Source organism: Grammomys surdaster, unplaced genomic scaffold (genome assembly GCF_004785775.1).
Source record: "Grammomys surdaster isolate TR1022 unplaced genomic scaffold, NIH_TR_1.0 126048, whole genome shotgun sequence".
NCBI classification, from domain to species: Eukaryota; Metazoa; Chordata; class Mammalia; order Rodentia; family Muridae; genus Grammomys; species Grammomys surdaster.
The window spans coordinates 1,857,171-1,872,671 of NW_021620860.1; the positions used below are offsets into that span (position 1 = coordinate 1,857,171).

The 15,501-nt window shown below is 40.2% G+C and overlaps 1 protein-coding gene across 1 annotated transcript in view; it reads left to right on the plus strand.

Moving 5' to 3' along the window:
• Fbxo47 (F-box protein 47) overlaps window positions 1–15,501 on the plus strand; it is a 32,562-nt gene that overhangs the window by 15,597 nt on the left and 1,464 nt on the right. The window contains exons 5-10 of the mRNA XM_028755178.1: window positions 88–165; window positions 3,214–3,322; window positions 6,206–6,382; window positions 12,241–12,387; window positions 14,050–14,192; window positions 14,658–14,817. Coding sequence (XP_028611011.1) covers window positions 88–165; window positions 3,214–3,322; window positions 6,206–6,382; window positions 12,241–12,387; window positions 14,050–14,192; window positions 14,658–14,817 — 814 coding nt within the window. The remainder of the gene's footprint in view (window positions 1–87; window positions 166–3,213; window positions 3,323–6,205; window positions 6,383–12,240; window positions 12,388–14,049; window positions 14,193–14,657; window positions 14,818–15,501) is intronic.

Here is a 15,501-nt window from a genome sequence, read left to right on the forward strand (position 1 = left end):
TCAGTCAGTTACTGTATAGTCTACTAACAGTAACCCTGAGTGTCCGTTAGTTACTGTATAGTCTACTAACAGTTGCTCTCTTTACAGGTTTCCTGCTTTAAATTCAGTGGCTGTTCAGCTCCTTTGCAGTGTTTAGGATTATCATGTTACGGCATGTTTTTACAGGTACATTGTTTAATGAAAGAATGAAAGGAATGACTTTGAACTATTAACATATAGAACATTGGAATCCCTGTGTGAGTTATAGAAGGTATAATAATCTTAAAGCAAAATAACATTGTTACAATTTGTTAAGGGTCTGTTTGGTTTTGTAACTGGTGAGAAATGCCTAGCATTTATTTACTCTACACAAATGTACTAAAAGTTTTTTTGTTTGCTTTTTGTGACCTGGGGATTGAACCTAGGTCCTTAGGGATACTAGGTATGCACTCTACCAGTTTAAGAGACTAAAGGTGGCATATGTGTACATGTGGATATAATTCTTGTTTGTTTTGCTTTTTTTGAGTGACTATGTATGTCTGGAACTCGTTTTGTAAACTAAGATGGCCTTGAACTCAGAGATTTGCCGCTCCTGTGTCCTAAATGCTGGGATTAAAGGCATACACCTAACTTTTTAAAGAGCATTTTGAATTTAAATTTGTGGACTAGTTTCTGAAATGTGACTTTAGAAATCAATTTATTATTTCAAAATATGTACTAATCTCTTACAGGTAAAATGATGAACAGATAAAAATGAAAAGTGTCATTTGTTAAGCCTTATACTACATGAATTATCTAACTTAAAACTTATCACCACCTTAGGCTCTTAGCACACACCTCAGGACTCCACCTGAGAGTCTTAATACTGTATCCCAGGCCACCAGCTCCCACGCACCCAGATTCTAGGGCTTCCTACTAACACTCTTTCATGACAGATTTTTACTTTTTCCTATTTTTTTGTACTTTCTATCTTTGGATTAAGTATTAAAATATGGATTCATGTTTAATTCAAAAGGAACAAATGATATAAAGTAAAAAGCCTCCCTCCCAGGCCTGTCTCCTGTCTACCGATTTCCTTTCACCAGAAATAATAACTGCTTAGCAATTTCTCTTATTCTAGAAGGAATAATGTTAAATTGTAGAGTGCTGGGATTGAGGATTATTTGTTTGCTTTGGCTTTGCTAGACAGGATTTCTCTGTGTAGCCCTGGTCATCCTGTGTAGCCCTGGTCATCCTGTGTAGCCCTGGTCATCCTGTGCAGCCCTGGTCATCCTGTGCAGCCCTGCTCATCCTGGAACTTGCTCTTTAAATTAAGTTGGCCTCATACTCAGAGATCACCTACCTCTGCCTCCCAAGTGCTGGGCACAACCATCACCTGCCTGATTAACTTTCTTTTAAATGTGTATGGGTCTGGAGAGATGTCTCAGCAGTTAGAGGGACTGGCTGCTCTTCCAGAGGACCCAGGTTCAGTTCTCAGCATGCCTATGCTGGCTTACAATCATCCCAACTCCAGTTGTAGGAAGTCTTTCGGCCCTCTTCTGACCTCCTTGGGTACCAGGCAAACACGCATATATGTAAGCAAAACATTCATACATATAAAATAAATCTAAAAAAATTTTTTTGAATATATGTATGTGTAAATGTCAGAGGGATAACTTAGGAAGCCAGTGTTCCTTTCACCTGTGGCTTAGGTTTTACCCCTTTACCTGCTGAACCATCTCACTGTCCCAGAAGATTATTTTTTAAACCACTAAAATCCAGTTAAATATTTCAAGGATTTATATGTGGGGCTAAGAATGATGGTACACACCTTTAATCCCAGTGCCCTGGAGCCAGAGGCAGAGGCCAGTCTCTTTGAGTTAGAGGCCACCCTAGTCTACCGATGACTTCTAGGGCAACCAGGGTTACTTAGTAAGACCTTGTCTCATTTATTAAAAACAACAAGTCATAATCAAATACAATTATCATGTTTAAATGGGATCATTATCATTTGTAAACTATCAAAATGACAGGTATAAGAGTCGTAGAAGTTCTACTGTAAAACTAAGCTACAGAGGCTGAAAACACAGTCCAGGAGGTAAGAGCACTCAGTCACTGTGTAAGACTACATTCAAGTCCTCACCCACAAGTAAAGGGTTCCCATTGCCTTGATGACCTGTAACTACATCCATGGGGCTTACTGCTGCCAGCACAGCCAAAACTACAAGTTCTGAGTTTGATGAGATAGTGTGCCAAAGGTGTACAGAGCATGTAGAGGAGGAGACTCAACACCCTCCCGTGTGTGTGTGTGTGTGTGTGTGTGTGTGTGTGTGTGTGGCCTCCATGGTCACATACATTCTAACATATGCATACAGAAAGAGAAATTAATAATTGACTTAGTTTAACTTAATTTAAATTTGAAAGCTAAGTCACAAAACCAGGACTACAATCCCATTACTCAAGCCTAATGCAAGCAGATGTGGGATTTGAGGCCACTCATAGTACAGTAATGAGTTGGAAGGCTATAGAAATAGTTCTTCAGTTAAGAGTACTTGATGCTCTTGTAGAACACCGAAGTTTGGTTCCCAGCACCACATCAGGGCAGCTCAACAGCTGTAGCTCCAACTCTTCTGGCTTCCACAAGTATCTACACTCATGTAACATAACCTCACAGTAACACATAAACATAAATAGGAATAAAAACATTTATAAAAAACTTGAAATTTGCTGGATAGTGGTGGTGCATGCCTTTAATTCCAGCACTTGGGAGGCAGAGGAAAGTGGGTGCTTGAGTTCCAGGCCAGTCTGGTCTTCAGAGTGAGTTCCAGGACAACTAGGGCTACAAAGAGAAATCTGTCTTGAAAAAAACAAAAAGAAAAAATGGGAGGCAGAGGCAGGCGGATTTCTGAGTTCGAGGCCAGCCTGGTCTACAGAGTGAGTTCTAGGACAGCCAGGGCTACACAGAGAAACCCTGTCTCGAAAAAACAACCAACCAACAAACAAAACAAAACAAAACAAAACAAAAAAAGGTTTTTTAAAAGATACTTCCTTCCCAAACAAAAAGAACAAAGATTTTGAAGAATTTTTAGGTTGTAATTATGTTAATTTCTTGTGAATTTGAATAGCTCCAGAGAGGGTAAACATTGCATATCACCTAGGTCATATGTTAAAAACAGCTTATTTAATATTAGGAAGTGGTGGCTTACCCTTCCAATTTGTATCTGAACTTGTACACTGTTTCTTCTTTTTCTTCAGACCTTAACAGCAGGTTGGGATGAACTTGAATGCCATCGTGTGTATAACTTCTTATGTGAGCTGACTAATCTCTCCCGAAAGATACAGACTGTTGTCTGTAACAAACCAGGTAAAGACCTTCAGTTCAAAGATAATATTGTGTAGAGAAGAAATGTTAACAAGAGGTAGAGTTTAAAAGTATATGTAAAGCAAGTTGTGGAGGGGCTGTAGCTCAGCTAGTGTGGGCTCTGTCTCCAGTACCACATAAACTGGAATGCCATGTGGGTGTGATCTGTTTCCTGTTGGTTGTTCCCCGGAGAACCTTGACTAACACAGAAGGGACAGGGACAAACCCTAAATCCAAGAGAATTCTTCTGGGGAAAGTGACTGGAATTTATAAACAAGAAACTCAACATTTGTAATGCTTATTTATTTCATAAATCCCAAAGCAAACAGAAATCTGTCAAGTTTAGACTAAGCTACTTGATTTGTATACTCTATTTGTTTTCCTTTTCTGCCAAATTCAAACATTTCAGTATAAAAAAAAGTATAGATAAAAGGGTAGACTTAGTTATGTACTTGCTTATTTGGAGTCTCTTGTTTCTTTTCTTTCCGGCAAGGGGCTGCTGAGGTTTGAACCTAGGATATTAAATGTAGTAGGCGCTACCATTGAGCTACACTCTAACACCAAGAGTGTCACTATGTAGTAGTACAGGCTGTCCTCAGCTTAATATGTAGGCCATTCTAGCCTCAAATTTACAATCCTCCTGCTTCAACCTCCTGGAAAAGGCAGATTTTTTTTAGAAACCCAATGACTATAATACAATTTAAATATGTCTTTCTTCTGACCAAAAGCTTCTGTTAGCTTACTAACCTAACATATTCAAAATAAAATCTAAGCTAAATAAATTAGCTTTCAGATTCTGGTCCTACCTACTTTTCAAACCCTTTGCCTGATGACAATGGTGGCACAGCCTTTACCCCAGACTTGAGGTAGAGACAGTAAATCTCTGAATTGAGGCCAGGCTTGTCTATATACTGAGTTCCAGGATAGCCAGAGCTACATAGAGAGATTCTGGGTCCTAAATAAATAAATTCATAGTAAAGCATACTATCCACTGTACTAGTTTGACTTCGCATATTGTTCTTTAGTGCTAAGTTTCCAATGCTCTTTATGCAGCTGTATTGCACTGGGAATCCTTTTCCATTTTCTCATTTTCTTGGAATATCATCTGTGTCTCTCATGCTTTAGTACTTAATTTGGGGTCTAGAAAGGTAGGTTAGATGGTGGTTCAGTGCTTTCCCTGCATGCCCCAACACTGAATGAAATTGATATGGTGGCACATGCATGTCATCCCAGCACTTTTGAGTTGGAACCAGAACGATCAGAGACTCACAGTCATCCTTGGCTATATACTGAATCCAAGGCCAGTCTGGGCTACAAGTGACCCTGTTTGAAAAATAAGTAAGTAAGTAAATAAGTAAGTAAGTAAATATCAGGCCTAGCTCATACCTCTGATCTCAGAACATAGAAGAAAAAGCAGGAATGTTAGGTGTTCAAGACTAGACTCAGCTGGGCTATATGAGATCCAGTCTCAAAAAACAAAAATTGTGAGACTTGGCAGGTAAAGGTTCCCCAAGTTCCCCAAGATCTGCATGGGAAAGATGAGAGAACTGACTTCCATATGGGTGCCATGACACACACACATACACACAGGCACATAGAGAGAATTTTAAAATGTAATAATTTTTTTAAAGATTTATTTACTTATTTTATATGAGTACACTGTTGGTCTCTTCAAACACACCAGAAGAGGGCATCAAATCCCATTACAGATGGTTGTGAGCTACCATGTGGGTGCTGGGAATTGAACTCGAGACCTCTGGAAGTGTAGTCAGTGCTCTTAACCGCTGAGCCATCTCTCCAGCCTCATAATAATTTTTTAATCCTACATCTGGTAGACACACATATATGCAGTCAAGACACACCCATACACATAAATAAAAACAAATACAATTAACAAAAAAAAAAAAAAAAAAAAGCCGGGCAGTGGTGGCGCACACCTTTAATCCCAGCACTTGGGAGGCAGAGGGAGGTAGACTTCTGAGTTCGAGGCCAGGCTGGTCTACAGAGTGAGTTCCAGGACAGCCAGGGCTACATAAAGAAAGCCTGTCTCAAAAAACCAAAAACAATATTGAAAAATTATTAAACCAAAATATAAATAAATTATATAACTTCTTAAAATTTTTACAGAAGAAAGTAGAGTACCACTTTTAGTACAGCTATAGTGATGATGTATGGCTGGTCTTTCTTCACATTTAGTTTCTTTTCTTTCTTTCTTTCTTTCTTTCTTTCTTTCTTTCCTTCTTTCTTTCTTTCTTTCTTTCTTTTTTTTTTTTTGAGACAGGGTTTCTCTGTATAGCCCTGGCTGTCCTGGAACTCACTCTGTAGACCAGGCTGGCTTCAAACTCACAAATCCACCTGCCTCTGCTTCCCAAGTGCTGGGATTAAAGGCGTGCACCACCACTGCCCAGCTACATTTATTTTCCTTTAAACCTAAAATCTGTCGAGGATGCAGTTCAACTGCCAAGAATACCTGCCACCACATAAATTGGGTGCAGTGACAAACCTGTAACCTCAGTATTTAGGATGTGGAAGCAGGAGGATCTGAAGTTTAAGGTCAGCAATTGACCACATAAGTAGTTCAAAGCCAGTCTAGGTTATATAAGACCAAAATAAATAAACAAATCTAAAACTATATAAGATTCTGGTATAATTCAGCATGGACTTTGATTTACCCATTATTCAGATTACTGAAGACAAATAAACACAAGAAGATAGTCAAACTATAAAGTTAGGGGCACCTTTTACTTCTTGGTGACTCCCTGTTTATGCACTCAGCTTATGATCTCTCTTTTAACCACAGTGGTTAATGCCTGGCTCTGATCTCTATCCAGTATGTAACTTATCTTTCTTTTAAAAAAATTACTTATAACGCCTTTTTCTTCATAGGAAGTGCTCGAAAACTAGAGTTAAGGGTTAGACTATTCTGTCGGAATGTCCTACTTGATCACTGGACACATCGAAGTGATTCTGCATTTTGGTTAACTCGAATATTAAAGCCATGGCCAATGGTGAATCAGGCAAGATTGCTATATATTATCTTTGGACCAACATCTCCTCATGATGGTAAGTGGCATTTTTTTTTTCAGGGTAGCAAGCATGATGGCACACACCTTTAGTCCCAGCAGTTAGGAGGCACAGGCAGATGGATCTGCTTGAGTTAGAAACCAGTCTGGTCCACAGAGTGAGTTCCAGGGTAGCCAAGGCTACATAGAAATCCTGTCTTGAAAAACCAAAAACAAATAAACAATTCCACCACCAACACCAAAAACAAACAAACAAACAAAAAACATCTTCCCTGGTTGGTGCACACTTCTTTTTTGTTTGTTTGTTTTTGGTTTTTGGAGACAGGGTTTCTCTGTGTATCCCTGGCTGTCCTGGAACTCACTCTGTAGACCAGGCTGGCCTCGAATGGTGCACACTTGTAATCTCAGCACTCAGGAGGTAGAGGTAGTAGAGCTTGTGAGTTCCAGGCCAGGCTGACCGACACATCTGTTTACTGCTCTAGAGGCAGGGGAACCTAGAAACATGGAGCCTAAAAGCTAGGCAGGTTCAGACAGTAGCCTCATGCAATAGCCACGTTTATTCCGAGCATCAGACAGTTTATAAGTCTGAGGGTAAAGAAGAGTCACACGAGCAAAGTGTCCAATCACAAGGACAAGCTGCATGTGGCAAAAATGTTTTTATATAGAGGCAAATAAATAATAGCAATAGGCAGTTGTGATGAGTAATCCGAAGTAACTCTCATCTGATTCACCTGGGAGGAGCGTGAAAACACGTTCCAAGAAGAATTTCGAGTTTTTGAAGAAACTGAGGTCACAAGACTCTTGTCATGTTTTCTTGGAGTTTTTTCACAAGTGCTCAGAATTCTCCTCAAAGGACTCCATTCTTGTACTGTATTCTGACACATAGTGAGTTCCAGACCAGTCAGAGGTACACAGTAAGACTGCCTCAAAAATAAATACAGAAACAGACAAATAAATATACATACATTTATTTATCTACGTGTGTGTGTGTGTGTGTGTGTGTGTGTGTGTGTAACATGGTGTGTTTATGTAGGTCATAGGACAACCTGCAGGAATCACATCTCTATATTGTGGCATTCTGGGGATGGCCCTCAGGTCACCAGGCTTGACAGCAAGCACCTTTACACCTTTACCCACTGAGCCATATAGCATGCCCTAGGAAGGCCTTCATCGTGGCTAGTGTTTAAAGTGTGCTTCATGATTTCAAAGACAAACTACATTAACTGATGCACATCCTAAGCTTCAAGACAGAAGCTGTCCTGCTCTAATACAGAACCAGAGATGTTCCAGTCATCTTGTATTTACCTGAGTGTTGCTTTTCCATTTCAAACATTAACGTGACTCCAATCTGTGCTTGCTGCTATGGAGGACTGATGATGCTAAGAAACAAAACAGCGGCCTAGTGGGTGATTTACTTAGTTTTAGATTTTCAGATTCATAATCAGATTTTTTCTGTTACCTAGGTTGTGCTTAGATTAGTGTTAAAAACTATGTTACATTTCTTTATTCCACCTTTATCAATAGATAACCAGTTTAAATGCATATTGACTAGCAGCCAGGAATTTTATTTTGAAATTAAAATGTTGGGTATATGCCACAGAGAAGATTGGTGATAGATGAACAGATAGAAGAAGGCGGCTGAGCTGCGCTGGTGCAATACAAATGTTTGAAAGATGCTAACAGAAGCATGCTCCTTTCTAGAAGGATGCCAGTGGATTTTACTTGACTTTAGTAAAACTATAGCAACTAATATTACAGTCTGTATCACAGGGTAATATTATCTTTGAACTAAAAGTGCTATTTGAGGCGGGAGATAGTTCAACAGATAATATACTTACTGTATAAACATGAAGATCTGACTTTGATTCTAGCACCAGGTAATAAGCTGAATGTCGTGGGTTGTGCTTGTAATCCCAGCACTGAGGATGCAGCAATGAATGACTTCTCCCTGGGGCTCCCAGCCCTCTTAGCCGGGTCAGTCAGCCCCAGATCTCAGTATCACACTCTATCTCAAAAATTAAAGTGGACGAGTCTTAAGGAATGACTGCTGGCTTCCACATGCACACATAGTCACACATGAAAAAGATCAAATAAATAATACATAGATAAAAGCACTATTCTTTTGTATGAAATAGAGTTGTGACTTAATAAAGATATTTTAATGTAGAGGACTGAAGAGATGGCTTAGTGGTCAAGAGCACTGGCTGCTCTTCCAGAAGACCTAGGTTTGTTTCCTAGCACTTGCATGGTGGCTCACAACCACCTGTAACTCCCATCCCAGGGGATCCAATGCCCTCTTCTGACTTCTGTGGCACTAGGCATGCATATGATATACAGACATATATTCAGGGAAACTTTCATACATATGTAATAATATAAACAAAATCTCTATAATCCCTAGTACCAAAAAAGTAAAAATAAAAAGATATGTTAATATATAGATTAGTAATTCTAGCTTTTCTTTTTTTTTTTTAATTCTAGCTTTTCTACACCCACTCTAGCTCCCAAATAAAGTCATAGAGACCTTATATTTATTATAAGCTTTAGCACTGTAGCTGACAGGTACTCATATATTATAACCCTATTATAACCTGTATATAGCTGTCCACTACCTAGACAGGTGTCCCATTACTTCCCAACTTAGTCTTCCTGGTTGCTCCTGCTCCATGAGTGTCTTCATGGCAACTCTCCTGGTGACCTGCTCATGGTAAATCTCACATGACGAATCTCCCTATCTCTTTCTGGTCCCCACCAGAGACCCTCTCTGGGATCAGAAGTCCCACCTCCTCCTCCCCTGGCCGGCTTAGCTGATCAGATTATTATTAATCAATCAGAGGTGATGAGATGACTGACAGTGCCGATGTCCAGACTGTAGCCAGATCTCTGGGCAGAGTAATAAGCTTCTGAATACACAGTACATACAACCATCTCCTTATGTCTCTCCCTTTTAGTCCAATAAAGGCTCTTTCTCTTATATTAATAAACTATATACAATAAGCATAGTTATGAAAACGATCGCGTAAAAATTACATTCACAATGTCCACTCCATTTGTATTTGGCAATCTTGGAGAAAGTACTCTACTATTTATCCTCTCTTGGTAAGTTCGGAGTTCTGTACTTAATTTTCTATCTTTTTTTTTTCTTTTTTTTCTTTTTTTGGTTTTTCGAGACAGGGTTTCTCTGTGTAGCTCTGGCTGTCCTGGAACTCACTCTGTAGACCAGGCTGGCCTTGAACTCAGAAATCCACCTGTCTCTGCCTCCCAAGTGCTGGGATTAAAGGTGTGCGCCACCACCGCCCGGCTAAGTGTTAAGCAACTTAAGCTTAATTCTGAGTCTATAATTATCTAGTCTTCAATCCCCATCAACCTGAGAAGGATAAGTATCACCTAAGTAAACAGGAAGTGCAGAGCAAGCGGCTTCCAAAACTATAGACATGACAAGACGCTGGGAGCCCACACAGCTATCCAAGATTCCTTTGCCATGTTGGAACATCATCTTCAGCCTTCTGGCCCAGTGTATAACAGAACATACTGTTTTTCTGTGAAGCAGGAATTAGGAAGGACTTGCTTACTTTGTCCTTAACAAAGCTTGGCAATAGACTTCATCTGTGTCCTGTTTGCCCATAGCTTATATGAAGGATTTTTGATGCTCATTGTCTTAGGGTTTTACTGGTGTGAAGTCTCCATGACCAAAGCAAGTCTTATAAAGGACAACATTTAATCGGGCAGGCTTACAGGTTCAGAGGTTCAGTCCATCATCATCAAGGAGGGAGCAGGGCAGCATCTAGGCAAGTATGATACAGGCAGAGCTGAGAGTTCTACAGCTTCATCTGAAGGCAGCTAATGTAAGACTGCTTCCAGACAGCTAGGACAAAGCCCATGCCTATAATGACACACCTACTCCAACAAGGCCATGCCTACTCCAACAGGGCCACACCTTCTAATAGTGCCACTCCCTGGGCTGAGCATATACAAACCATCACACTCATCGTCTTCTTTGAAGTGGAATGGGGTGCTGCCAGGAGCTGAAATGACTCACTGTCTAAAAAGCCTTTTATTAATAAAGCATCTTTAAATGCCATATTCTGTATATCTCTGAAGTTTCTGAAGACCATCTATCTGTCTCTTTATAGTATAACTGAACAGGCAAACATTGTTTCTAGCTATTTACTATCTGTTCAACCTAGGAAACATATTTCTGTAACTATCCTAGTACCTAACATGAACATGAATTTGATTGACTAATTACTAACTTGCTTTTCTTAGTTATCCTAAACAGTTTGTAATAGCAGCTTTCAAAAGGACTGGAACATCACACTGCATTTTTAAATAAGTTGCATAGGTACAATACCTTATACTAGAGTTGAAACACATAGAGTATGTTATAGCAAAAATTACCTTAAATTTGTATCAATATACAAAATCCATACTAATGTAAAATACTTAGCTTGTTGATGCTCTGTAGTCTAAAAGTAGATCCAATAATCTCCCACTTTATCCTATCATGCCTATATCCTCCTTTTTTCTTTTTATCCCTTCTAACCCGCTTTCCCACTGATACTAGATAGCAGAGAAAGAAGAGTAGAGGAAAAGAAATGAGAGAAATCCCTGAATCTAACGTCTTTTACTTTGTATCGTCCCTGACCAAGACCATTGATAACTTGTGACTAACCCTCCTAAACTGATGTCAGACATCCATCACCCATTGAATGACCAAAAGACACTTATCCCATTTTTGGGAGTGGAGGGTCATCTTAAAATTTCTTCCTGTTGTCTGGGGGTGACTTCTCTTTGGGGTGAGAGTCCAAAGTAGGATTTGGTCAGTCTTAAGAAATCTAGCTGTTCCGGGCGGTGGTGGCGCACGCCTTTAATCCCAGCACTTGGGAGACAGAGGCAGGCGGATTTCTGAGTTTGAGGCCAGCCTGGTCTACAGAGTGAGTTCCAGGACAGCCCGGGCTACACAGAGAAACCCTGTCTCAAAAAACCAAACCAAACCAAACCAAAAAAAAAAGAAAGAAAGAAAGAAAGAAAGAAAGAAAGAAAGAAAGAAAGAAAGGAAGAAATCTAGCTGTAACATTTGTTGTCTAGTCTCTGTGTGACATAAAAGTGCAGGGCTTAACTGAAGAACTGACTGGAACAGCCTGAGAGATCAACTGGGGCCAGCTGCTTTGAAGCTGTCCTAGAAGCATGTCTTGATGAAACAACAGCTAAGGCAGTCTGAGGTTGGATTAAGCAGGATGCTGGAATAAATATATCTCATTGTCTCAGAATCCTTTTCAGCATCCTCGAGAGTGAATCTTTTTTTTTTGTTTGTTTTGTTTTTTTGTTTTTCGAGACAGGGTTTCTCTGTGTAGCCCTGACTGTCCTGGAACTCACTCTGTAGACCAGGCTGGCCTCGAACTCAGAAATCTGCCTGCCTCTGCCTCCCAAGTGCTGGGATTAAAGTCGTGCGCCACCACCGCCTGGCCATAGAGAGTGAATCTTGCTGCTTTAACTTTACTGGTGTTTGATTCTTTTAATTTGTGAACATATACATTTTTGAAGACGATGTGCATTTCTGCATTAACACATGCATGAAATACGCAGTATGCACAGATCAGCTAAAGGTGATTCTCTGCCTTTTGTTTGAGCACCTGTCTGTCTTTATCAGTTACTTTGGACTGTATAATCAAGCTGTAAACTTTCATCCTTGTTATTTAAAAGGATGCCATGACAAGTCCTGAGGACTCTGTAGCCAGCAAGATTTATTGGCTACACATAGACCCTTTCCTGTCTCAGCCAGTCTCAGTGCTGTTCCTGTGTATAGGATTATATAATCCTTTTTGTTCTAAACAACTCTTGAAGCCTTTATCACAAAACCGTCTATTTGATCATATTCTACCCTTTGTTTCAATCCAGGGCAGGTGATTTGGCAGGAAATGATAGAAGGACCTACAGATGAATCCAGTCTGAAAGGTTTGGCTAATGCCATTAAATTACTATATGACACAGGTCCCAAAGGCTGGACAGCAGATGATGTTATCAGTCTTGTAGATGAGCTATCAGGTAAAATTTGTACTTACTAATACGGAATTATAGAAATTTATTATTAGAATACAACCATAAAGGTATACAGACAATTCTCTAGGTAGCAAAGAATGTTTGAGAAATCACCAATTGTGGAGCTGGAGTGATGGCTCAGTGGTTAAGAGCACTGGGTGTTTTCCCAGAGAACTGAGGTTCAGTTTCCGGCACCCACATGGCAGCTCACACTCTCTGGGATCTGACACCTTCACCCAGACAAGAATGCTGACAAAAATACTAATGCTTATAAAATTAAATGAATTATTAAAAATTATTAATTGTTCAATACATAGTTTTAAATTTGTTTTGTTACTTACAGCTCCAAAACATTCTTATTTTTATGGGTGTTTTTTGGTGTGTGTGTGTATTTAGAGTATGTAAACACTATGGTGTAAGAATGTCTTTATCTCGCCGGGCAGTGGTGGTGCACGCCTTTAATCCCAGCACTTGGGAGGGAGAGGCAGGCGGATTTCTGAGTTCGAGGCCAGCCTGGTCTACAGAGTGAGTTCCAGGACAGCCAGGGCTATACAGAGAAACCCTGTCTCGAAAAACCAAAAAAAAAAAGAATGTCTTTATCTCACTTTCCAATGTTTTAAATGTGTTCTTTGACAATTCATGTGTTTCTACAATGCATTCTGACTATTTCTGTGCTTCATCCTCTCATAGCTCCCTCCTACTCCCTTAAAACTGCCCCCTCCTCCCTTATAAGACTTTCCCTCCATCACTAAGTTTAGCCAGGGCTGTTCACATGAGCAAACTCACCAGTAGGTACACAACTAGAAACAATGGCTCCCACCCCCACAGCACCTATCAATAGCCAACTGTTCCCTGGGAGGGATTCAGTGCCCAGCTTTATAGATATGTATTATTAAATCACTTCATAGCTTAATTTTCTTACTCTCATTTTACAGGTTCACACACAGACACACCCTTAGATTATATAAAAAGAAAGCCTTGGCTGGGCAGTGGTGGCGCACGCCTTTGATCCCAGCACTTGGGAGGCAGAGGCAGGCGGATTTCTGAGTTCCAGGCCAGCCTGGTCTACAGAGTGAGTTCCAGGACAGCCAGAGCTACACAGAGAAACCCTGTCTCAAAATAATAAAACAAAACAAAACAAAAAAAAACAAAAAAAAAGAAAGAAAGAAAAGGAAAGGAAAGGAAAAAAAGAAAAGAAAGCTCTCAAAGCCCTCTGCTGATGTGTGGGAGAGAGTGAAGCAGTTATTTTAGACTCTGAAGTTTGTAGGGCTTTATTCTTACATATGATGCCAGACTGCCTGCTGCTGTTGTATGTGTAGAACTTTTTTGACTAAATAAATAGCACAATGGTAGAAGCACCATGGCATGGAGGTGATTGCTGTCTCTGGTTGAGTGCTGTAATTGAAAAACTAAAACATGCTAGGAGGCAGAGGCAGGCAGATATCTAAGGCCAGTCTGGCCTACAGAGTGAGTCCCAGAACAGGCAGGGCTACATAAAGAAACCCTGTTTGAAAAAAAACAAACAAACCCTAAAACATTATTTCTGAGTCTTTCCCTTGGCACTAATTATATTCCAGTAAACTAATATAATATTGAATGTGTTTAAAGATGTTTACTACAGCAATTATATAATTTCTCATTAAATAAATGTTGTTTCTCTAATAAAAGTGGTTCCCCGGGAATGGCTTCTGGAGAATAATGCACGCCTCCTAATCCTGAGTGGGAACAACATCTGTTTCACTTTCATGGCTAGTAAAGCTGTAAACGGACGAGCCATTGAACTGGCAAGACTCATAGTCTTCTTGGCTTTGGTAAGTAAAAAGTTTTTCTCTAGTGAGTTATTTAGCATTACATTTGACACAAAGCACCAGTTCTGTCTGTCTGTCTCTTTCACACACACACACACACATACACACACACACACACACAGAAACCCTGTCTCGAAAAACAAAACAAAAAAAACAAAACAAAACAAAAAAGTATATACTTTATTTGTTTGGTTTTGGTTTTTGAGAGAGGATTTCATATAACCCAGACTGGCCTCAAACTCAATGCCTACCTTGTGCAATAAACTATGCTATATCACAAGCTTGCCCTATGCAATAAGCTATGCTATATCACAATCCCTCCCTATGTAATAAATTATGCTGTATCACAAACTTGCCTTATGTGGTAAACTCTGCTTCATCATAAGCTGTCACTGTCACTGACACTATGAAGCTCTGCTGCTTTCTTCATGTGGAGACTGATGGCAGTACTTTGTGCGTGTGCATCAGGTGTGTGAGAAAGAGTTGTACTGCATGGACTGGACAGTTAGAATGATGCAAAAGGTCTGCAAAGTCTTCAACACTGCAGCAGAGAGGAAGAGCTTCCTGCAGAGCGTAGCAAATGCTTTTGCCTGTGTCACGATGGAAATGCTGCAGCCTGTTATGTCTGGTAAGTCAGTGTGTGGACAGTGCACAGGAGTGAGATCCTATGGGGGGAGGGAGTTGATTTTGGATTTTTTGAGACAAAGTCTTTCTTTCTCTATGTAGCCCTGGCTACCCTGGGATTCTCTGGGTAGACCAGAATAGGCTTGAACTCGACTAAAGGCATGCACCACTACAGGAGGCCTAATCAATAGATATTAATTTAGTTTGGTGGCTAACACAATTTACCCTGTTTGGGGGCTTTTGTTATTTTAAGCTTTTTTTTTTTTTGGAACTCATGCAGATTCACCAGCCCCTACCTCCCCAGCGCTCTGATTAAGGGCATGCATGACCACACCCAGCCCTTTAAACATTTTTTTTTTTTTTGGTTTTTTGAGACAGGGTTTCTCTGTATAGCCCTGGCTGTCCTGGAACTCACTCTGTAGACCAGGCTAGCCTCGAACTCTTGAACTCAGAAATCTGCCTGCCTCTGCCTCCCAAGTGCTGGGATTAAAGGCGTGCGCCACCACCGCCCGGCCCTTTAAATGTTTTTTGAGACAAGAGTGCATGTAGTCCAGGGTGATGTCAAATTTGCTATGCAGCTGAGGATGACCTTAAATTTCTTTTCTTTCTTTTTTTTAGGGGGGAGGCAATGATGGCAGGGTTTCTCTGTGTAGCCCTGGCTGACCTGGAACTTGCTTTGTAGATCAGG